Source organism: Pongo pygmaeus, chromosome 11, assembly GCF_028885625.2.
Source record: "Pongo pygmaeus isolate AG05252 chromosome 11, NHGRI_mPonPyg2-v2.0_pri, whole genome shotgun sequence".
NCBI lineage: Eukaryota > Metazoa > Chordata > Mammalia > Primates > Hominidae > Pongo > Pongo pygmaeus.
In genome coordinates this window covers 74,412,768-74,437,024 of record NC_072384.2, presented here as the reverse complement: position 1 = coordinate 74,437,024, position 24,257 = coordinate 74,412,768, and the positions used below count along the sequence as shown (strand labels likewise).

Genomic DNA, 24,257 nt, shown 5'->3' with positions numbered 1-24,257 from the left:
AGGATGCTCGATCTCCTGACCTCGTGATCCGCCCGCCTCAGCCTCCCAAAGTGCTGGGATTACAGGCGTGAGCCACTGCGCCCGGCCCAAACTATTCTAAATTCTGACATAGGCTTAAAAATAATCATGTAAATTTTAAATGTCTAGTATTTGGTCATAAAAGTTTCCTTCTGCTATTTAATTTGTAAAACTAAAAAATATCTTCTTACATGTCTTTTAGCATGAAGCTTTACACTAAAAAATATACTAAGTATTTCAAAATGGTAACTATAGTAACTGTCAGATTTATCACTATAAACATCATTTCTTTTGTGGCATGATTTTTAAATGGAATATTTTTGTTGTCCATTATGTGCAGAAATTTCTAGGGCCTGATTCTTATTTCTAAATTGCATTTCCTTTGAATAGCAAGATATAGTATGTATTGCATGGAAATGTTCCAAGTTGCTCTTCTTTCAGTTATTATTCCCTTAGTATCACTAAAATGTAATAAGGTTCCAGGCATATATCACCATTCAAGGACCTTCCTGCCACAGGAAGTGGGATAAGAATCCTACACGTGTGGACTTGGAGCTGTGCAGAGGTGTTCGTCAGGGAGCGCCTCAGCTCAGAGTCGAAGCTCAGAGTGAATGAGGAAAGCCTTGCTGTGGCTGGTGGTTATCCAGAGTTGGGATGAAGAGGGCCATGGTTGTGCCTTTGCACTGGAGGGAAACAGTAGAATGGAAAGTGTTGATAAAGTGGAGGTATTGAGGCAGTGTGCATTGCAGTTTCACAAAGGCAGATGGAATACTCTTTCCAAAGCACAGATTGCCTGCTCGAGAACAATGGTCTCAATGAGCCCAGTTTGCCTTTATGAGACAGTCTGGTCCAGCTGATACTCTGCAATAGTTTTTTAAATGTTTTATGACTGTCACAAACTTAAAAGCTTCTTTCATGAGTAAGGGTGTATATCATTTCCATTTTGAAAAAGTGAAGGCCATCTACATAAGAATTCTTAGCTATTAATAGAGAATAGGTACAGCACCTATGAATAATCTTTGGGAATATGCTACAACCCCAATCATGTTGGAAAGAAATGTTTTGGAACATTTATCATGTCAATAATATGGGGGAAAGGAGAAAGAATTCATCCCCATCTCCAGAGCCACCCACATTAATAGCCTCTACCTCTTATTGTGATCAAAGGTCGGGAATTGAAAGAAAAGCCTTGAGGAGATTTTTCATTTTATGTTATATCTTGTCCTTAAAAGTATTATATTCGGTGTGATTTGAACCATATTAATGTGTAATACAAGCACAAGTCAACTCATTTTGAAAACACGGAGGGTTGGAATTTGAATTCATTCTGTTTTCTATGACAACTAATTATATTTGGATTGACAGTGAGATTCTTAGGTCTGAAGTGGCTTTGAGGCTCATCTGGCCTTTGACTATCTAAATCCAAATGCAAAGAATTGAGAATTTAAAGAGAGAGTGCACACTAGCTGTGATAAGCTGAAAAATAGCTCCCCAGAGATGTCCGCTTCTAATTCCCAGAACAACATTCCTTGTTCTTTTCATGGCACGAAGAATGTTGCAGATGTCATTTAAATTAAGGATATTGAGATGGGGAGTTTTGGCTTGCTATGACAAAATACCACAGACTGGGTAATTTGTAAATAACAGAAATTTATTTCTCACAGTTCTGGAGGCCAGGAAGTCTAAGATCAAGCTGGCAGCAGGTTCAGTGTCTGGTAAGGGTCCAACTCTGCTTCCAAGATGGCACCTGGGAAGCTATGTCCTCCAGAGGGGAGGTGCCTACAATGCAGTGTCCTCATGATTTGGCAGAAGAGTATAAAAGGGGCCAACTCCCTCTGTCAAGCCCCTTTATAACAGCACCTAATCCCATTCACAGGGGAGGCACCCTCATAACCTAATCGTCTCTGAAAGGTCCCATCTCTTAATACTGTCACATTAGCAACACCTGAATTTTTGAGGGGACACTTTCAAACCACAGCAGGGAGAGTACCCTAGATTGTCAAGGGAGGCCTAGTATAATCACAATCATAAGGGCCCTTATGAAAGGGAGGCAAGAGGTTGATAGTCAGAGAAAGATGATATAAGGACAGAAGCAGAGGTCGAAGGGAAGAGAAGATGCTATGCTGCTGGCTTTGAAGACAGAGGAAGGAGCCAGAAGCCAAGGAATACAGGTGGTCTTTGGAAATTGGAAAAGGCAAGGAAAGAAGTGGATTCTCCCCTAAGCCTCCGGAAGAAATGTAGACCCACTAACACCTGATTTTAGCCCAGTGAAAGTGATTTTGAACTTCTGACCTCCAGAATTGTAAGATAATATATGCTTGATGTTTCAAGCCAGGAGTTTGTGGTATTAATAATTTGTTATAGCAGCAATTGTAAACTAATGCACTAACCACTAAACACTATAAAGGTATTCTTTCCAAAGAAAAATGGTAGGCTGTCAGAAAAGAAATGTATTTATCTGCCTTTGATTCCTGAGACAGCTTGCTTTGTTCTCCCTTCTTTTTTCAAAATCCACCAAGGCAAAACAGAGCTTGTCAGGAATGTTCAAATGTTTAAAGCTGCTTTAAATGCCAAAAGCAGCAATTTTGTGTCCCTCACCACAGCCCTTTTTTAAACATCATGTAAAGGTATTGGGTGATGTTCCAACCACCAGGCTGGCAAAGTTGCTGTAGAAGTCAGACTAAATCCAGCTAATACCAGGCAAGCTGTCCCTTCAGGACTGAAAATGCTGGCTTGCTGCTAAGCACACCACAGTGATGAGGACAACTGAGGGAGCAGCAGGGACGATCCTGAGAATGCTAATCATTACATTACATGGGCTATTCAAAACCACGCAGTGCAAGGTGACATTGCAGGCATTACACAGTCTCACCCACCAAAGTCACCCTACCTCTAGCCTCCTCTGAAGTGAAGAAAGTGATGTTGAAAGGGCATAGCTAACTGCAGATTGGGAATGGTGCTCCTCCGGCTAGAATATTTATGACCCGAGTAGGTAGCCTTTAAAAATCGAGTTCAAAGGATGGTCGTTGTTCATTTAGAATAGTTCTCTTGAATAGTATTTTTCTTTATGAAAGGTAAGCTTATAGGTTAAAGTAATCTATTATTATGTAATCATGGAGACTGTCACACATTCGTCTTTAAAAAAAGACCATTATTCCAGCAGCATTCCTGAATTGTTTTCATCTTAGTCTTACCAGAATAATCTAAGAAATTAAGGATAATTATTTCAAATCAGACATATCAGTTTAATGTTGGTTATTTATGAAAGTGACTTCATGTTTTCAGCGTATCAGTATCATTGCTGCCTCCAAAGGGAAATGGCAGCAGTTTTCCTAATAATAAAGTATAAGTATTTATTACTTCAGGTATATAAGCCCTTTTAGGTTGCAGAACATAAGTGGAAGTAATGTTTTTTAACTACTGTTTTGATTGATCGTACCTAAAGAGTTATGTTTGTCCTTGTAAGCCAGTGAGAAATTGGTAAGACTTGCTTAAAAGTTTCATGGAGCCCCTTTTAGTTGGAAACAATATTTTCATCAATATTCCAAAGAACAAAGCATTCTTCTTAATTTTGCTTATGAAAATAATTACTTCTGGTGCATATTAAAATTCAAGCTATTCCACTTTCCTGGGGGGAAAAAAAACGAGATATGTTTCAAAACAAGTTTTTATTTGCCATTATTTAAAATATGAACATTCAGAGAGAATAATGATTATAATTTCAAATCTTATTAACATAATGTTATCCTTTAATCCTGTCAATAGGATGTAAATATCAGCTGTTCCTTTCAAAAAAATTGATTTCTGTGCTTTCTAGATATAAAACCTGTGTTTTAGCAAAATCAAGCCCCAGAAAATCTGAAAGTAACCTAAAGTTGGTAGTCTAAGTAATAGAAATATTTTATTAAGAAAGTATAGAATAAAATGTGACTTGAATTTTTTATTCCTCCTTTCATATGTTTATTCTGTGCTTATTAACTTGAGAAATTGGAAGGGAGAAATGTGGTTTAATAGTAACATAAAAATAACCTACCAACCAAGAGATTCAACAAATGAAATCATTTGTGGACCTTTTATTATTATTATTATTTGTAGTATAGAGCTTCCCTGAGAGAAATGGAACTATATAAGAGTTATATGACTTTAATAAATAAGTATGAAAACCAAATAAAGCCTTAATGGCAAACTGAAATATTGATATACCGTTAGTCCCTGAAGCAGCAGTTTTCAGAGCAAGCTCAAGGCTAGTAAATTGCACTGTGAATGTAAGTGTATAAAAATCAGCTTTATTTTAATGACTTTGCCCTGTCTTTGGCAAAGACTTTATATCCAGTCCTGCCAAAAATTTAGCCTTTCAGATACATTTTTAAAATTGAGCATAACATATTAATATTCTCCCATAGTTTTATCTTATTTAAATAAAAGAGAGAACATCAGTTTAGAAAACATTTCCCTCTTCCTTTAATACCTAAATCTGAGCTCACTCATCACTCTATCCAGTCTTCACTGAGTCCCAAATAAGCTTAGGAACCTGCTGATGTTTAAAATGGGAGATGAATACTGGATGTGGTAACTCACGCCTATAATCCCAGCACTTTGGGAGGCCAAGGCAGGTGGACCATCTGAGGTCAGGAGTTCGATACCAGCCTGGCCAATATGGTGAAACCCCATCTCTACTAAAAATACAAAAAATTGGCCAGGCGCGAGGGCGCGAGGGCGCGAGGGCGCGATGGCTCACGCCTGTAATCCCAGCACTTTGGGAGGCCAAGGCGGGCGGATCACGAGGTCAGGAGATTGAGACCATCCTGGCTAACACTAAAAATATAAAAAATTAGCCAGGCGTGGTGGCGGGCGCCTGTAGTCCCAGCTACTCGGGAGGCTGAGGCAGGAGAATGGCGTGAACCTGGCAAGCGGAGCTTGCACTGAGCCGAGATCGTGCCACTGCACTCCAGCCTGGGTGACAGAGCAAGACTCCGTCTCAAAAAAAAAAAAAGAAAGAAAATACAAAAAAATTAGCTGGGCATAGTGGCGCATGTCTGTAGTCCCAGCTACTTGGAGGCTGAGGCATGAGAATTACTTGAACTGGGAGGCAGAGGTTGCAGTGAGCCAATATTGTGCCATTGACTCCAGCCTGGGTGACAGAGCGAGACCCTGTTTAAAAAAAATTGGGGGATGACTCCAAACATTCAAAGGAAAAAAGTCAATACCAAACCATTAGTGCCATTCAGATGTTTTATGTGCGTGCATCACAATTTTACTTTTTTGCTTTCTACTGGATTTTTATACATAGGGAAAGAATATGACAAAACAAGTTTTATCACTGCATTTTAAAAACCCTGCCAGATCAATTATATATATAGATAGCTATAAGGGGACTCATTTGGGTAAAATATAGCAATGTTTTTTAAACTCAAGTCTATACAATGAATAATGGGTACAATATACATTTTTGAATAAGAGGTTGAAAATAGCAAATTCATCGTCAATAATGGAAAATATAATTGAGTACATGATGTACTGTATGGTATACGTGGGGAAAAGTGGTGTGTGTGACCCAGTAGGAAGAGGACAGGCTGGGAATCAGCAATCTAAGATTTCAAAGTCAGTTCTAGCACTTTCTGGCTGAGTAACCTGAACAGGTCATTTAGCCTCTTCTCAACCTCATTGTCTTCAGCTTGAAATGAAGATATTGGGATAGCTTTTTACCAAGAGCCTTTTCTGACTCAATCTGTGACCTGTGTGTATTACACTTAAAGTATGAGGTATATCAACACTATTATTAGATTATGAAGCTTACTAAATTTCATGCTTTTAAAATGTTGTTATAAGAATTATTCCAGTTCTGGACAAGATGGATAAATATGCTTTTATTACTCCCAATAATTATAACAAAAGGCCCTGGACAAAACATATAGATCAACTATCAGAAGACTCTGAAAAGTTGGAAGGCAGACTGAGCACCTCAGGATTCCAGAAACAACCTAGCAGCGAGTTCCCTTGTGGCTACTTTTGTCTGTTTTAACCTCCAATATTATCCCAGCCTGGGAACCAGAGAAGCCCACGAACCATAAATGCCAACTGGCAGAGATTAAAAATAATCCCCAAAAAAGGCTGCTCTTTCTAGCTAACACAGTGGGAAAAGGGCAGCCCAGCAGCACAGAAACCTTTCAGTCATACCTTCCATTCTCTAGGTAAACAGAGACCCTTCTGCTACACCTTCTCAGTGGATGCTGCAGCAGCAGAGTGTGTAGGTACAAGCCAGTTTTCCACCACCACCTTGCAATAGCAGTGGTGCACTCTGCTACAAACCTGTGAGTGGAACTCTAGCTTCCTTCCATTCCTGCCTTACAGAAACTGGTATCCCTCCTTTGCTGAGCCTTGTGAGTGGGATCCTGACTTTCTTCTCCACCCTATAGTAGAAGCAGCAACCTCTCAGCCCAAGTCTATGGGGAGAGCTGTATCTTCATCCCTAACCTGCAGTAATGAGGCAGCTGAGACTGGTGAGAACTCTATCATTTATGCCCGCCCTACAGCTACATGTAAAATAGTACTATTCCCCAACCAAGTTTGTGGGCACAGCTTTGACTTCCACCCTACCTGCAATACCTCTCCCTCCCACCCAGTGCCACAGAGAATGTGGAACAGAGTCCTGCCATTTGGGTAATATACAAGTGGGGCAGGCACAATAGCACTGCAGTAGCATTAAAAAAAACTGTGTAAACTAGGTTGACATTTGGATCACAGTCTACACAAGAGCATTCTAAATCTAAACAGATTGACTACAGGCTACAATTTTAAAGATTTAGTAGGAACCAGAGTCAAATAATACTCAAAATATCAAAGATACAGTTCAGAATTACTCATCAAAAGTTACTCTGGAAATAACCAGGAAAATCTTAAATAAAAAAGGACAATTGACAGACACCAACAGCAACATCAAGATGACACAGATGTTGTAATTATCAGACAAGAAAAGCAGCTATCATAAAAATGCCCCAACAAGCAATTATGAACACTCTTGAAACAAATAAAAAAAAAAAAGCAAATATCAGAAAAGAAATAGATATTAGGAAGAACCAAATGGAAATTTTAGAACTGAAAAATATAATAACTAAAAGGAACTCACCGGATTATGAGCTCAATAGCAGAATAGACATGACAAGAGTGAAGATGAACTTGAAGTGAAGATCAGTAGAAATTATCCAAGTCAAACAACAAAGAGAAAATATGTATTTTTTAATTTTTTTTTTTTTAGAGACAGAGTCTCACTCTGTCATCCAGGCTGGGGTGCAGCGGTGTAATCATAGCTCACTAAAGCCTTGACCACCTGGGCTCAGGCAATCCTCCCACCTCAAGCCTGCTGAGTAGCTGGAACTACAGGCGCACACCACCACAACCACCAATTTTTTTAAATTTTTGTAGAGACAGGGTCTCACTATGTTGCCTAGGCTTGTCTCAAACTCCTGGCCTTAAGCAATTCTCCCACTTCAGCCTTTCAAAGTGCTGGGATTATAGGTGTGAGCCACCATGCTTGGCTTAGAAAATAGATTTTAAAGTGAACTGAGCCTCAGAGACCAGTGGGACCATAACAAAGGTTTTAGCATTTGTGTTGTTGGAATCCCAAAAGAAGATAAAGAATGAGAGGCTGAAGAAATATTTGAAAAAAATAATAGCTGAAAACTCCCCAAATATGGTGAAAGCAGTCAAGAGAGAAATGATGCATTACTTACTTGGGGGTCCTTTTATTTAAATGGAATACATTAAGAACAGTGTAGATATAGAAGCATCTGTATCCCCAGTTATCCAATTCCTTTTCGGGACCTGGCCTCCACATCTGACAAATATGAAATTTTTAGCCTTGAGTTCAACTTAGCTTCTGACCTTAAGCAATTGACAACCTTGAGGTACGACATAGAAAATGCCTCTCAAAGTGTTATTTCATTTTTCTAAATAACAACAACATAGTCATGGTGAACACAGTTTACTACATGTATGCATTTTACATATATTAACATTGAAGCCTCACATGAGCGCTCATAAACACTATTATTGTTCCCATTTTACACAACTGAGGTACAGGAAATTTGAGCAACTCACTCAAAATCACACAGCTAATAAATTCTAGACTGAACTCTAAGTTATAAAAGTTACCCAAAACATTAAAATATTCAGGAGACAGGAGATCTTTTAAGTGGACAGTTGGCTGCCTTATGACTGAGTCAGATCTCTTATGTATTCTCTAATACAGAGATAAAGAAGAATTTGGGATTTGGTTCTGAAGTCATTTGGACACTAATGATACAGAATAGTGTTGGGTCATTTGTTCAGATAGTGTAGATTTGAGCTCTTTGTTCTGGAAGCCATTCTGTATTCACAAGCCGACATTCCTTAGGGTGATAACTTCTGGCACTATTAGCACTGGTGATCCCATCTTCCACATGTATGCAGAGACCCAGCTTCCCTTGACACCTAGCCTGTCTTTGCACATGGAGGTGCTCAGTTCATATGAATTCTTTCCCAAGAGTTGCCACAGGCCTTAAGTTCTTATTTCAAGTTGGCAGTGTCTACACATTTAATGAAACAACCATATTGTTTGTAAGTTTTGGCTAATTTTCCTTGTCTCTGTTAACTGTTACCACTATATATAACTAGATCACAGCTAATAACTTTTACCAAAAGTCATGATAATGATCACCAGCATTTGTCTAGCATTTTACAACATTCAAAGCACCTGAATGCATTGGCTCATTAATTCTCATAACAATTTTGTGAGGTGAATATTAGGATCCCCTTTCTGCCAGAAACAGCAAGCAAAACTGAATGGCATTGTATGATTTTCAAATTGGCTTCACTAAGACCTGGCTATAAATCATATATGCACCACTTGGACTAGATTTACAAGAGGTCAACATCAAGTTTTTATGAACTTAAAAACAAATGGGTTATTTTTTTAAAAACATAAAGATGACATTTATTTTAGTTGAATTATTTAGGTATGGTTTACTCTGCAGTCTAATTTAACAAAATATTTGTATTCCTCTCTACCCCATCTAAAATTTCTTTGTACTTTTCTTGTTGAAAAATAAAGTGTCTCACAATATTAACTAGAAAATGTTTCGTTTCTGGCATCTTAGAAGTTATAACCAAGTAAAATTACAAAGCAAATGAGTAACTTCAGTAGAGGCAGTATGTGTCTAGGTGTTAAAATTGGGGACTGACTCTAGAGGCTTCCAGATAGCTGAACATGTGGCGGTTCCTAGAGGGTGATACACCCAGGGAGGGCTGGAACCGCCACACTCCTTTCCCCATACCTCATCCTATACATCTCTTCAGCTATATCCTTTGTAATTATAAACAGTAAACATTTTTAAAATGTGGACTCTAGAATCATCCATAGGCTTGAGTTCTGTTCCACTGTGTACTAAATGCATGGCCTTGGGTAAATTACTTATTACTTGTGTGCTTGGTTTTCTCAGATATAATATGAGGGAAAAAAGTACCTGTTTCATAGAGCTTTGTGAGTTTAAGTGAAATAATAAATGTAAAGCACTTAGAATAGTGCCTGGCACTAGTAAGCCCTCAATAAGTGTTAGCTGGTAATAGTATAGCAATAAATAATAGTTACAGCTATTTCCAGCTACTAGAGGAATTATATATTAGTTATCATATATATAGAAAGGATTACAGATAGATATAAACATGAGCAGCACCATTTTAAGAGGGCCCTGGATATTCCTACTTTTGGAGGTCCAATTCCGCTTTATATCAAATATACTTAAAATGCAATTATACCCCACATTAAATAAACGTTTTATGTAACTTTAAAGAAATGGGTTTTTTTATTGGCTATTTGACATATTTTGTGGACATTGAACACATTAATTTTGATTTTTTTGTTGTATTCTCCTGATATCATACAGCAATTAAATGATGAGGCGTGAGCTAGAATTCTGGTCTCCTGGCTTATAACCAAATCGTTCCAAGAGAAAAGATGAGAATTATTGTTTTTCTACCAAGAAAGAACTGCTGGAGTCTAGTCCACTTTAAAACCTAATTCAAGCTGGAGTGCCTTTTGCTAAAATTAACACTCCAGAATGCTCAAAACTTTGAGAATAATATTGAATGTTTCCTTTCTTTATTCTTTTCTTAGATTGTGGTTTGAATGTTCATAAGCAGTGTTCCAAGATGGTCCCAAATGACTGTAAGCCAGACTTGAAGCATGTCAAAAAGGTGTACAGCTGTGACCTTACGACGCTCGTGAAAGCACACACCACTAAGCGGCCAATGGTGGTAGACATGTGCATCAGGGAGATTGAGTCTAGAGGTGAGGCCTTTGCAGTGCGGGTTGCAGTGGTCTCCGTTCACTACCAGTACCAATCCTGATGCCTTTTGGGTACCTAATTGCACAATACGGTTGTCTTCTGTAATTTGGAGGGGAATGGTTTCATATGTCAAATGATCTCAAAGACTGAAATGAATTAATTTAACAATTAAATAGCTTGATTTCAAGGTACGTTTAACTAAGTGTAGCCAATATGCTTATATAAAAATATATTTATAGATGATGCTTCCAGTCTGCAAAAGTTGACAGGTAAAGACAAATTCATTTTTCAGTTTTTAAATTTTTCTTTGGTTCAAGAAGCAAAAGTGTAAATGCTCTACTAAAACTATCTAAAGCCAAAAACAGAGCTGCATCCTAATTATTCTTTCCCACTTGAGAAAAACAGGCCTATATTTTATCTTAGTCTTCTGTTATGTAAAAGAATTTATGATGTAATTGGGGTGATGAATTATTTCCCTTAAGACTTAACATATTTCACTTAATTAGACCAAATGATGAGCCAGATGATATTCAGGTGACAATAGGTAAGAGTTAAAGAACCGTGTGTGAAATCATTTTATTCTAGGAGAAGAGTGTGAAAAGATTTCTAAACATGTATATTTTATTTCTTCTGACACATTACCTCCCAGCTTAAAGTGTGAGGAGTTAAAATCTGAAGAAAAGGTATAATTCAAAGAAACTAACTAGTTTTATTTTTCAGGTCTTAATTCTGAAGGACTATACCGAGTATCAGGATTTAGTGACCTAATTGAAGATGTCAAGATGGCTTTTGACAGAGGTATGTTTTTCACAATGTTCCGTAACTTAGGACAATAATACTCTTTTCTAAAAAGGCACAATTTCTTGTGAGGTATTTTTTGCATTATTTTTCTAAATCATTGATGATTATTATACCAAATTTAAAAACTTAGCTTATAATTTCTTCTTTTTTATGAGTTGTAAGTATTAAACAGTCAAATTTCAGAATGTGAAAGAAGTATAAAATTTAACTATGTTACCAATATTTGAGTATCCAAGGCTGGTCCATGTTCACCAAAATACATACAGAGCAATTACATTCACCAAAAACAATAGAGAAAATAGTAGGATCTATAGCATTACAGATTTCAGGCTTCTCAGGCTTGAGTTAACCCACTTTACTCTGCCTGTCATCCATGCCGCCCTGGCATCCTCATCACCATCTTCAATGAGCTGAGTGAGACCCAAGCCCGGACTCAAGTATTGGGGCCAGAAAGCTGAAAGAAGCTTTAGGGGCCTTCTGTGGGGGACCCATCCGCCACTGTAGGAGAAGGGGCCCAGTCAAAGAAAAGCTCAGTGGAGCTTAATTTTCTTAGCTAACATTTAAATTAAGATCTGCTTCCATGGTTCTCCAATTTGTCTTTGCTTCAAGGACTAGAACAAGGTGGTTCCAAAGAAGACCTGTAGCCTTGAATACAGGAAGTAAAGGAGTAAGAGTTAGTGATCTTTTAAAGAACCACTTTCCTTTGCAAGTACGTATCCTTTGCAAGTACGTATTTCGTTTGCAAGTACGTATTCCTTTGCAAGTACGTATTCCTTTACAAGTACGTATTCCTTTGCAAGTACGTATTTCCTTTGCAAGTTCTATCCCACAGACCTCTCCCATTCACAGACCTCTTGTGGGCAACAGAGGCAGAAAGCAAAAATAATTAAATATTCATTACCAACCTGAGGGAAACTAGGCCAGCCCAAGTATGTGATAAGAGCAAAGAAAGGGAGGTGAAGTAATGGTGTATTCACTCCAAATAAGCATCAGGAAGAGCAGTCCTGAATCCCTGCCAGGTTGAATGGGAAGAAGCATCTCTTTACTCTGGAAGCGCTGCAAGTGAGCATGTCCATTCCCAGCCTCTGGCTACGAGTATCAAAAATAAGTTCACACTGACAAAGAAACTGAATGTTCCTATGTACCCCAGAGAGCAAAGAAATGACACAGTTTCCTCTATGGAAAATATGAGACAACCATTTTGTGACCTGAAAACACCAGTAACAGATTTTAAAATTCATGAAGAGCTCACCTTGGCTCCCTGTAGCCACACTGCTGGGGGGCCAGTCTTTGGCCTCCCAAGGATGTGTACCAGCACTCATCTGCAAGATCTATAGTAATGATGCAAAGGATTTTAACGTGGATTACAGGAAACCAGTGACTCGGATCATTAAAATCAGTTCTATATATAAATGCTGCCCAATTCCATGCGTGTTCAAAGGAATAATCCTGTACCTTTGAATAAACAGCAAAATAATTTGGAGTAATTAAGGATGATCACTTCTGAGAGGCATAAACCTCAAGTAATAAGATCCAAGAAAGAAGACAATATCCATAGGATGCTGGAATGAACTCATTTAAGAGCCAAGGTAAAAAGGCAAGTTTGGGGAAATCTTCCCCAGCTTAGGAAATAGTGACTGAATGGAAAGCTGACTATTCTGAGGTCAGCAGTTGCCATTATACCTCTGCTACATTTTGTCCTTTGGTGGAATCACACATATTTATGTGACAGGTACAGTGAGAGATCCGTGGTCAAAACAAATAAAATCTCATCAGCTTTACCCCAGAAGAGCCCTAGTCTGGTGGAGGCGAGAGCAGAAAGTAAAGAAACAATCAGGAAACAGAGATGTTATAGACTGTGCTGATATGGTGTAGCCTACTTAGAATGTAGTATGTGGATATCAGATTCCAGGATTTGTTTACATTATTGTAAAACAGAAAATAAGTAAATAGATAATACAGATGGAAGAATATATTTGTGTATTTGTGTATACTTACTAAAAAGCAGGTTTTAAAAGAACCAGTTTAATAACAACGTACATAGTAAGCCCCGGCATGTTACTCTCTTAGGCTCCTAGCTTGTTTAAATCTATTTTCCATTGATTCGTTAACTCAAAAATATTTATTAAGCAGCTACTATATGCCAGGCACCATGTTCTTTAGAACATTTATAGAGCATAGACGAGGTGCCATGAATCCTGCCGAGCACTTTAGATATGATGGTTAACCATGTACGCTTGGTCCTTGCACTCATGGAGGGCTCACATTAAATAATAATCACACAGTGGCTATTGATTTTATTTTAATAAGGGCTATAAAGGAAAATATTAATAACTGGGGAGCTTAACCTGTCTGGTATGGCAGGTGAGGCATGCTGGAGATCAGAAGAGGCTCTTTCACAGAAAATTAATCATTAATATGTAACATGTAGCACACTAAATTTTATGTTAAAAACTGAAGAATTGCTAATCTTTAAAATCTGATTTGTATACAGATATGTCATGCATTAAAACAGTGCTGTGAATCTAGATATTTACTTTTATTTCTTTCAACATCCTTAAAAGATGGTGAGAAGGCAGATATTTCTGTGAACATGTATGAAGATATCAACATTATCACTGGTGCACTTAAACTGTACTTCAGGGATTTGCCAATTCCACTCATTACATATGATGCCTACCCTAAGTTTATAGAATCTGCCAGTAAGTATGAATGCATGTATTTCAAATAACCTGACAACCTCCTCTTGGTAATCACTCTTTCTGGTTTTCTGGCTAACTTGAATGCATTTTATGAAATATTTCCCCTTTGCCTCTCTCTATGGTTAATGTACTCACAAGAATTTTGCATTGTTCTCTAATGTAGATTATTTTATGACTTAATACCATCAGAAGCTTCTTTGTAATGTGCTAAACCTCATTTTCCAAAATAAGGCTTATACCAGTGCTCTTTAGATGTAGGCCAATGCTTTTGTAAAATAAAATAAAAATGAATAACTGGAAAAGTAAAATTAAAAAAACAAAACCAGGCCAGCGGTGGCTCATGCCTGTAATCCCAGCACTTTGGGAGGCCGAGGCGGGCAGATCACCTGAAGTCAGGAGGGCAAGACCATCCTGGCCAACATGGTGAAACCCTGTCTCTACTAAAAATACAAAAAATTAGCTGGGCGTGGTGGCGCGCGCCTGTAGTCCCGGCTACTCAGGAGGCTGAGGCGGGAGAATTGCTTGAACCCGGGAGGTGGAGGTTGCAGTGAGCCGAGATTGCGCCATTGCATTCCAGCCTGGGCAGCAAGAGCAAAACTACGTCTCAAGAAATAAAACAAAAACAAACAAAAAACCAACTATCTTTTATTAAATTCAGCAAACATAAAATTTCTGTCAGATTGCTATGTGTTTCTAAATTCTTATTCTCAGTTTCTGTACTTATATAAGTTAACGCAGACTATTAACAGCAAACTGGCACTGGCCCACAGATCGTACTTTAAAAAGCACTATTTTATATCAAGAAGTTTTTTTAAATTCTAGTTGAAATGAAAATGAGAAAAAGCAAAGGTTTATTTGTCAAAGTTTATTTATGCTGTAAAAATCATACCTGTAATTCACACTTCATTTTTTAAAGAAGGGAATTCTTAATGGTTTTAAGTATTAGCATTACCGGTTTTTTTTGGAAAAGATAGGATATTTCTGTCATTTTGCTTTTCTCTCTTTAAAACCTTATCTTGTCTTCATCTTTAAATGATAACATCACTTCCTTAGTAACACTAATTTGCTTTTTGACTTGGGAATTTCATGAAGTACAATCTTTCTTTGTTCTAAATTTTAGTTTCCCTCTCAGAGCTTTTGTAGAGGATTTTTGTGGTTAGTTCCATGGAGCCCTGATTTCTTGTGGGTCAGCTCAAGCTCCCATGTAGAGAACAGCTGTGAGAATTACACTGATTTCTTTCAAAGTATTAGGTTAGAAAGCATGAAAAATTCTAGGTCTCTTATGGACGCAGTGGTGATCATGAAAATTTGTATGAGGGATCTCACACGTCCTTGTCTCATGGGGCAGACATTTCCTCTCCAGACGGATAAGTCTGATTGCCACTCATCTAGAAAGCAACACACACACACACAGATAGCCCGTGAAAAGCTGCCCAGTCCACAGTATGCTCTGATCCCAAGGACTTCGATCCCACTGAAAGTGGGTAAGCTCCCACTCTGATGTTGCTTGGAAGTAAAACTGAAGCTTGGCTCTATGCCTGACTCTGGGGCACACGATCAGCAGAGGACAAAGCAGTGATGCAAACCCAGGATCTGAACTCCACACACCGCCGTATCTAGGAAGAAGTAAAAGCCAAGCCTCCTCTTGAATTTCGAGGCCTTTGTCCCCACAATTCCAAATGACCTCTCCTTCCTTCCCCACACCCACCTTAGCTGCTGAAGAAAATCTCTCCTTTTTATTATCCTTCCAAATCATTTATCATTGTTATGGAGTTTCTGAAACAGCCTTCCTGTCCAAAATTAGCAAGCCCCCTTATCTCACCCCTCAGAGAACTCTGGAAACCACATCATAAGAAATAAACTTTTGGAAATCAAGGTAGAAATTTCTCCTTATAATTTCAGCTATTTGGATGTCTGATTTATGTGACACCAAAAACCCTGGCATAATACCGATATATCATATAAACATTTGATGTACATGTTTGATAGCGATATCTTGTTTGTGGAATACTGTGTCCTTGTACACTCTTCTGGCAGTAGAGTCTGTTTCATTCGTTAGATGTGCCATTCTCTTAAAAGGCAGATAAGGAAGATGAGAGAAATTAACATTTATAGAGCATAGACGAGGTGCCATGAATCCTGCTGAGCACTTTACATCCATTATGTAATTTTAGAAAGGAGATGTGATGGAGTATCAGTAAATTGTGTAAGGTCACATTGCTCACTAGGGGAGGTGGCACTGGCATTCCCACACACCTCTGAGGTCAGAGCCCTTGCTTTACCCACTCTGTCACACTGCCTGGCTCACTTGATAGAACAGGGAATGAGACTTACAAAAGGGAAGAAGGAAGAGCCCCTTTCAAATGAGAGACAGGGTTAAATGATCCTTCCTAATGCGGATATATTCTCCAAAATTTTTCTTCTCTTTCAGCTCCTAAAAATGTCTCTGGCATTTATTAGCATCCTTTGCAAACAAAAAATCAGAATTTACATTAAACCTTTCTTCTACAAAAGCTGTTTGAGCTCTGCTTTTGCAGCGTTCTTGGAGGAACCTGTAGCTTAAAAGCTGGAAGGGAGTGACTGCAAGAAATGAAAAAGGAAAGCAAGGGTGGAGAAGGCCAGGTCATCCCATGCTACAGCTGGAAGTTCTTCCAAAGCCCCTGGAAATTCCCTGATGAACCCACCTGAAGTCTGGGTTCACTCACCCCCACCCCTTCCTCACTCCCTTCCCCTGCAGTTAAGACATTGCTGCCCTAGAATAAAAAGACAGGTGCTTCTCACAGAGCCTCCAGTAACCCAGCATTATGGATGCTTCCTGGTCACGATGGAAACAGCACTGCCAAAGTTGAGCTCCCGGTGGTAATGAGGGGAGAAATCTTCCTCTGGCCAAGGATTCTGAGAGCTCTGTTCCCAGAGCAGCTTCAAAAAGCTACATGTCTCAGTGTATAACCTTGAGATCAACTCAAATAAAACCCAGGGTTCTTGGCCCTAAGCAACTTAAAATCTCTGGAAGAGAAGCCTGGGAAGGAGAACTTGTTAGTATTTCCTCAGCTCTGCCACTGAGCTGCCCCTTTTGCTAAGTTTTAATCCTCTTGTATTCAAGTTTCTCTATGTAAAATTAACTAGACATACTGTAGAAGAGCTTTTAATTAGATCTTTATGGGCTTAGAGTCTTTATTTCCTTCTCCGACAATGTTCACATTTTCCAGATCCTTCCAGGCCCTCCTCTAATGCCATCTGCTCTTCCCTGGACCTCTCAGCTGCAGACCGTCTTTCTCCTCTGATTCCCATCATCTCTACTTGGACATCTTTACTGCCTCCTTCCTTCATGCTGGAAGGTTGTAATTACGTTTTGTCTTCCTACTTCACCGGAATCCCTTTTAAAGGGAGGAGTTCTTGCTCATGTTCCTTTTCCCACAGTACCTGTGATAGTCCCTTACTTACGTAATAGGTATAATAAATATTTGTTGAATAAGTCAACTTATAATTTTATATTGAGAACTGTAGGATGTTAGAGTTTGCACATATTCTAAGGGGTCATGCAGCTAGACTGTCTTCTATAAAACATTCTTTTTGAAATATTTAGTTGCCGCAAGCTCACTCACTGCTTCCAGAGGCAGCCAGTCCACTGGTGGACAGATGTAACAGTCATGAAGCCCTCTGTGTACAATAGAAATCTGCCTGTTTTTATTTAATAACTCTCTCCCATTGGCAGTGTTCTTGACATCACCCTTTTCCATGTGTATTTTGTATGTTTGACAACTGATGATGGTCATTCATCTCTGAATACATTCCATTTTGTCTATTTCTCTCTTAAATTATGCTTCTTATAGCTGAAGAGTTGTGTTCTCTAAAAAATGGTAATGGGTAATACTTTTGTAAGTGGAAGAAAAGGAGAAATGAGTTCTGGGGAAGAATGTCTGCCAATTTGATCTCAGTATATTCAGTGCATTTTGTCATTTGTTTCCAAATGTATATCTCCAGCCTGGAGATGTAAATGTCCTCTCCCTGAACACCAGATTAATCCACAGTCAGCATGTTCATTTGAATGCCTGACAGGCATCTCAAATGGAACTTTTCTCCACCAAACCTCCTCCACCCACAGTCTTTCCGATCTCAGTTAATAGAGGCCTTGTCCTCACAGCTGCCGAAGCCAAAAACCTGGATCATTCGTGATTCTTCTGTTTCTCATGCATCCTTCATCAGGAATCCAATGAACTCAACCTTCAAAATATACCCAGAATCCAACAAATTCTTTTCACCTTCATTGCTACCCCCTGGTCCAAGCTACTGTCATTCTTCACCTGGATGTTTTTAATAATTACTGGAATGGTCTTTCTGCTTTTATTCTTTGCCTTCCACAGTCTGTTTTCCACTGGGCAGCCAGAGTACAGATAACTGTGAAAAATACATGTCAGATCATGACCTTTCCTTGTTGATAACCTTCCCATTTCTCTTAGTAAATGCTAAATCCTTAAAATAGCCTACATCCCTCGACATGATTGAGTGCCCTGTTGCCCTTCTGACCGCACCTGCTATTATCCCCCTCTTCACTCACTCTACTGCAGCCACAATTGGCTCCCCGCTTTTCCTCAAACATTATAGGTATACTCTCCCCTCAGGATCTCTGCATGGCTGCTCCTCCACCAGCGCTGTCTTTCTCCAGATCTCCGCATGGCTCATTCCCATTGAGGTCTATCTTGACCACCCCACTGAAAATTGCAACCCCCCCAACACTTCCGATGCTTATCCTGCTGTTTTTCCCATTGCACTTGCCTCATTCTAGTAGAGTGTAACTATAATATATCATATTCATGGTTTATTGTCAGTCACCCTCAGTAGCAAGTAAGCTCCCCAAGTGCAGGAGATGTTTTTTACTCACCCAACAACACTATCTCACAGTTCTCCCTACAGAGATTAACTGTGGAAATTAAAAGGAAACTAATTTCCAGATTTCTGTAGTTTCAAATTAATTTATACTGTAGTAAAAACTAGAGCTGGGTGCGGTGGTTTACACCTGTAATCCCAGCACTTCGAGAAGCTGAGGCAGGAGGATCACTTGAGCCCAGGAGTTTGAGACCAGCCTGGGCAACATAGTGAGACCTTGTCTCCAAAAAAAATTAACATTTAGCTGGACATGGTGCACACCCACAGTCCCAGCTACTTGGAAGGCTGAGGCAGGAGGATCACTTGAGCCCAGGAAGTCGAGGCTGCAGTGAGCCATCATCATGCCCCTGCACTCCAGCCGGGGTGACAGAGCTGTCTCAAAAAACAAAAACCCTAACTAGTGGTTTTTATATAGTAAGTGGAGTATTCGTCTTTTATTCTAGAAATTCAATGATTAAATTTCAGTATGTGAGCTGGCACTACTGTTATAAATTGGCACTTTTTAAAGGCCCCAAAGTTCAGAGACCATACATTTTTTATCATGGCAAAAAGCAAATACATTCATCAAAGAAATGAGCCAGGAACTGTGAGGAAATTTGGGGTAGAGATTGTAAAATGGTCAAAATTTGTTTGAATTAAAAAGCTTCAGTCATTGTTCAGTTTCTGAAATTTATCAAATCCGCTTTACCAATGCTAGGAAATTTTCACATTCATCTTACGCCAATTTTTACCTGACTTCAATTCATTACTATTGAGTTGGTTTGTTTTATAAGTTAGAAACCCTAGGATTTTTTACCTTGTGTCTTGGATGTTGCATTCTGGTCACATGTAGTCTTCCTAGCATTTCAAGGCCACCACTCTGATTAGGACTCAGCAGCATGGAGTCTCGTTGAAATTACCTTGAAACCCACCTTTTTTTCCCCCCCAAGATGGAGTCTTGCTCTGTCACCCAGGCTTAGAGCACAGTGGTGCAGTCTCAGCTCACTGCAACCTCCGCCTCCTGGGTTCAAGTAATTCTCCTGCCTCAGCTTCCCGAGTAGCTGGGATTACAGGCACCCGCCACCACACCTGGCTAATTTTTGTATTTTTAGTAGAGACGGGGTTTCACCATGTTGGCCAGGCTGGTCTCGAACTCGACCTCATGATCCACCTGCCTCGGCCTCCCAAAGTGCTGGGATTACAGGCGTGAGCCACCGCACCTGGCCTAACCCAACTTTTAAAAGCACCCCATCTTTTGACCTTTGAGTAGAAGCAGGAATGTACTGTGGTGCTCTTTTTTGAGATCACAGAATTCCAAATATGTTAATTGTTTTGTTATACAAATGACTAATGAATTGAATGCAGTCTGATCTCAAAGAATGTGCTGGGTTTTTGTTCATTTGGAACTAAAACATTCAAATTAAGATGGTTCCCTTCAAAATTTACACCCTTGGAAGAGTCACATTTATTTCAGGGCTCTCGCCATCAGGCAAAACATTTGGAAGTGCCTTCAAAGTCTGCCGTGCATTCTTCTGAATGTCTGAGTCATAGAAAATGTGTGCATTTTGAAGGTAGATTTGATTTTTTTATATAAAACAAAGTAATTTAAAACTAAGTGTAATGAATCAAGCAAGTATATGTTGGATGGTACATGTTTTGGTTTAAAAAGAAAAAAGTATGAATATCAATTAATAAGACTGTCTTGGGGTCATCACGGGTAATGGAGTGACATGGTTAGTATACCATTGCTGAAAAGGGATTTTCAAAATATTTTAAGCAATGTACCATTCCATAAGTATTATTCTAAGGTCACTTCATTTGAATGTATAAGTTTTTATCTGTGTCAACACATGTCTGAATTTTTTGTAGTTACATCCTGTATTCAATGTCCAATTTCCAAGGTTGTCAGACTCCAAGACACTCAAGTGACAAAACTGGATGTTCCCTCCATCCCCAAAAGTCCAAGTAAATAGTGTTGCCACATTGAAACTAAGAGCCTTTGGAAATCTGGACTTGAACCTTAAAAATAATTTCCAAAGCTGTGGACAAGGAATTATGAGAAAGCATTTCTTAACAGTTTCAAAGCATTATCACAAGAATAGAATTCAGTGAACCATTTGTATCAGTTTTGTGTTAATTCTTTTCTTCTTGGTATTCGACTTGCTATTTTAGAAATTATGGATCTGGATGAGCAATTGGAAACCCTTCATGAAGCACTGAAACTACTGCCACCTGCTCACTGCGAAACCCTCCGGTACCTCATGGCACATCTAAAGAGGCAAGCTACAGACTTTGAGTCTTACACTTGTATTGCATCCAAATTTTAAGGATAAAATGAAATGAAGGGTGAAAGAAAGGACAAATAATCTACTGAATGAATAAATAAATGCACAGCTATATTGTCTTTTGTGATATTGCAATAGTTGAGAAGGAATGCTAAAAATATTTTACACTACAATACTGAGTGCAGACTTGATTGTGTTATAAATGGATTTGTAGTTCCAGTATATGTTTGCAGATATGCTAGAAATACCAATATTCTGCCAAGGACATGCACTAATTTTTGTGGAAAGAGAGAGTTGTGGCTGTAAAGACACTTGCATAATAAAGCAAGAAGAAAGCAACTTGCAAGGCAGCTCACTTTTCCTATCTTCTTGCTCCAAAAAAAGCACTTCAAACTTGGCGATAGGATTTTCGATTGAATTAATGTTGCCAACACTGCCGACTGATGTAAAAAGTGGTGGAGTAAAGAAGTAAGGGATAAAGGGAGGAATGGAAAACGAAGTCTTTCAGTTAGTTGTGTTTTGATGTTTTCAGGCGATAGTCATGCAGCTTTACTCCCTACTCGGTCACCCTCGATCTTTATCAGTTGAAGCAAAGGTTTCCAAATTACATGACCAAGTTTTAGTGGTTTTAGGTTTTCAAAATATAAAACCAATCAGAAACAAAAATATGTATGTGGCCAAAGGCATGAGTTATACAAAAATGATATTTTAGTCACTCATGAATGTTTACATTTTTCCTTTAAGAGCACCATGAGTTAAAACCTTTGTTTAATGTGCTTACAACTTCGCATATAAACTCAGGTTTGCTTCTTATTGGGATGTAATTAAGTGTTCCACACTAAAACAGAGGACTAACTCTCAAATGACATTTTCTGTGTTATTGTGTAGTGGTAAAAAGCATATAAACACATACCGTCCCTGACGATGGTGCCTACCCATAGCCATTGCTTATTACTGTCGCTACTATTCTCTCCCTAGACACTTACTCAACTGTCTACCTGCAAAACTGCTCTACAGCAAAGACAGCCAGAATGAAGGGAGGGTGGGTGGATTAAATCAAGGTGACCCAGTTCCTTCTCAGCTATTTGCAAATGTAGGTTTAGAACTATGGGTTGTAGGTGGGCTGTGGCAGGAGGATCCATAGATAGAACTGAATCCATACAGTGCAGCACATTAACTCAGGCTTGAGCCTCAGTGATCACCACAAGTTTAAATTATCTCTTGACATAATTTACTTTAAGGAAAGTCAGTACTTTGAAATTACGGAGAAATAACCTAGTGGAAGAGTTGATAAGTGGACGCAAACTTTTATTGTGAATCTTGTTGTAGTGTTCAAGCACAATGAAGAACATATAGCTTACACAAAGTCATTTATTCCTGTACTTGCATTTTTCAGAGTGACCCTCCACGAAAAAGAGAATCTTATGAATGCAGAGAACCTTGGAATTGTCTTTGGACCCACCCTTATGAGATCTCCGGAACTAGACGCCATGGCTGCATTGAATGATATACGATATCAGAGACTGGTGGTGGAGCTGCTTATCAAAAACGAAGACATTTTATTTTAAATTTTTAATTTGAGGGGAAAAGAAATGTTTTACAGATGAAGGAATGTTTTATAGTAATTTAATTTGCTCCTGTAGCTGCATTATTTCTTGATTAGAGGTTTGGGCATATAACCAGATTAAAGTGAAGGAACTTTCTGTTGTTTTTGTAGCACCGCTCAGCTGTCTTGTAAAACAGTGAACACACGCTTTCCGGTTCTAGTAATCCTGGGTGTTTATCACGTTCAGAGAAACTCAAGCTATTGCATGATTAGCCCCCTATCTGGCAAGGAAACCCCATACAGAAGAAACAACAAACCTGCGCCTGCACCGCCTCTGCGTCCTGGGTAGTCTGTGCTTGTAATCCAGCATGTTTCACAGAGTAAGCCTGTTGTGACTTTGCTTTTGGGGTCTATGTCATTGGTTTCTGATGCTTGTACAAACACGCACACACAAATGGATAAAACAGCACCTCTGGCTGTTGCATTACCATAGACCACATCACATGCCTACATTTTGCAAATGATTTCTGGTTTCTCTTAGTTCTTCTCTAACATAGTACTTTCTTTCCAGCAAAAGCAAAATGTGTTTTCAGATTTGTTACTTTAATAAGTTATCCATACCAATAAAAAGTGTACAACACAGCATTTTCTGTTAAATTATTATTGGTTTTCAGTTGTAATTTGGTATTTTTTCTGGCATGCATTTATTAATTTATTAAATTGGCTTTTAGAAATCAAAAATATTGATAGCTTACTTTTTTCTCATAAGAATATTCGGGAAAATGTGTTTGGCCATTTATTAAATACTGAGTACTTCTTCTGACCTCTTTTGTTTACTGTTAAAAGTGATAAGCTCCTAAAATAATCATTTAAAACTACTTACAGTTAGAACCATTAATTCCATTTTTTTTTTTTTTACATTACTCTGGCAGAAATCTAGAAAATATTTTCTTGACACTTTTCAATGAGAGGTTGGGCAGGAGTTCCTTCTAGAGCTCTCAGAAGAAGAGGCTAACTAAAAAGAGTGACTTCTAAACATTTGATTTGTCAAAAATGTATGACATCGACATGCATTGAGCTGACAATGCTGCCTGAGAGATGAGCCCCAGAGGCCGACCTGGTGGCTGGAGAAGGGGTCTCCAGCTAGGGGCCAGGAGCCCAGATTCTGGACCTGGTACTATCACTGGCCACCTGTGTGGCTTGGAGCCAACAACCCTCCAGAGTCTGTTTCTGTGCCTATCAGATGAACACCTTTCTAGAACGAAAGTTCCATCCTGTTTTCAAATGTTTAACAATAAAAGACACATATTCAAACTTTCAAGATTATTCCAAAAATAATGGGAACCAATGAAAATATGGAGTGTTTTCATATTTTTGCCCCTAGGCTATAGTAGGAAATTGATAATATGCTTTCATTAATCTTGATATTGAGAAAAGTATGGTTTATTCAGTAGATATTCCATCTCAGCTCTCCTGTCAACCAGTCTCCTGTGAAGAACACCACTGCACTGACCAACATCAGGTACATAGATTGATAACTCACAGAGATTTGTATAGCATAGAATTCTTTTTTTTAATGGAGGCCACCAAAAGGCACTAAACACCAAGGCAGTGCTTTGGACACATCAATCACAGTTCGTATGTCTGAGAAATCTGATCAAACAAATCTGTTCCTGGGTTAAGTAAACCAATTGGACTGCTATGTGTTCATTGCTGA

General features: G+C 38.8%; 1 protein-coding gene across 5 annotated transcripts in view; it reads left to right on the top strand.

Annotated features, from left to right (window-relative positions):
- Window positions 1-23,281, top strand: part of CHN1 (chimerin 1) — a 207,985-nt gene extending 184,704 nt beyond the window's left edge. For all 5 annotated transcript variants that reach the window (XM_063647624.1, XM_054476902.2, XM_063647626.1 and 2 more), the window contains 5 exons: window positions 10,169-10,342; window positions 11,061-11,138; window positions 13,706-13,843; window positions 20,882-20,987; window positions 22,391-23,281. In XM_063647624.1, the coding sequence (XP_063503694.1) occupies window positions 10,169-10,342; window positions 11,061-11,138; window positions 13,706-13,843; window positions 20,882-20,987; window positions 22,391-22,562 (668 nt within the window). In that variant the 3' untranslated portion in view covers window positions 22,563-23,281. The remainder of the gene's footprint in view (window positions 1-10,168; window positions 10,343-11,060; window positions 11,139-13,705; window positions 13,844-20,881; window positions 20,988-22,390) is intronic.
- The last annotated feature ends 976 nt before the right edge of the window (window positions 23,282-24,257 follow it).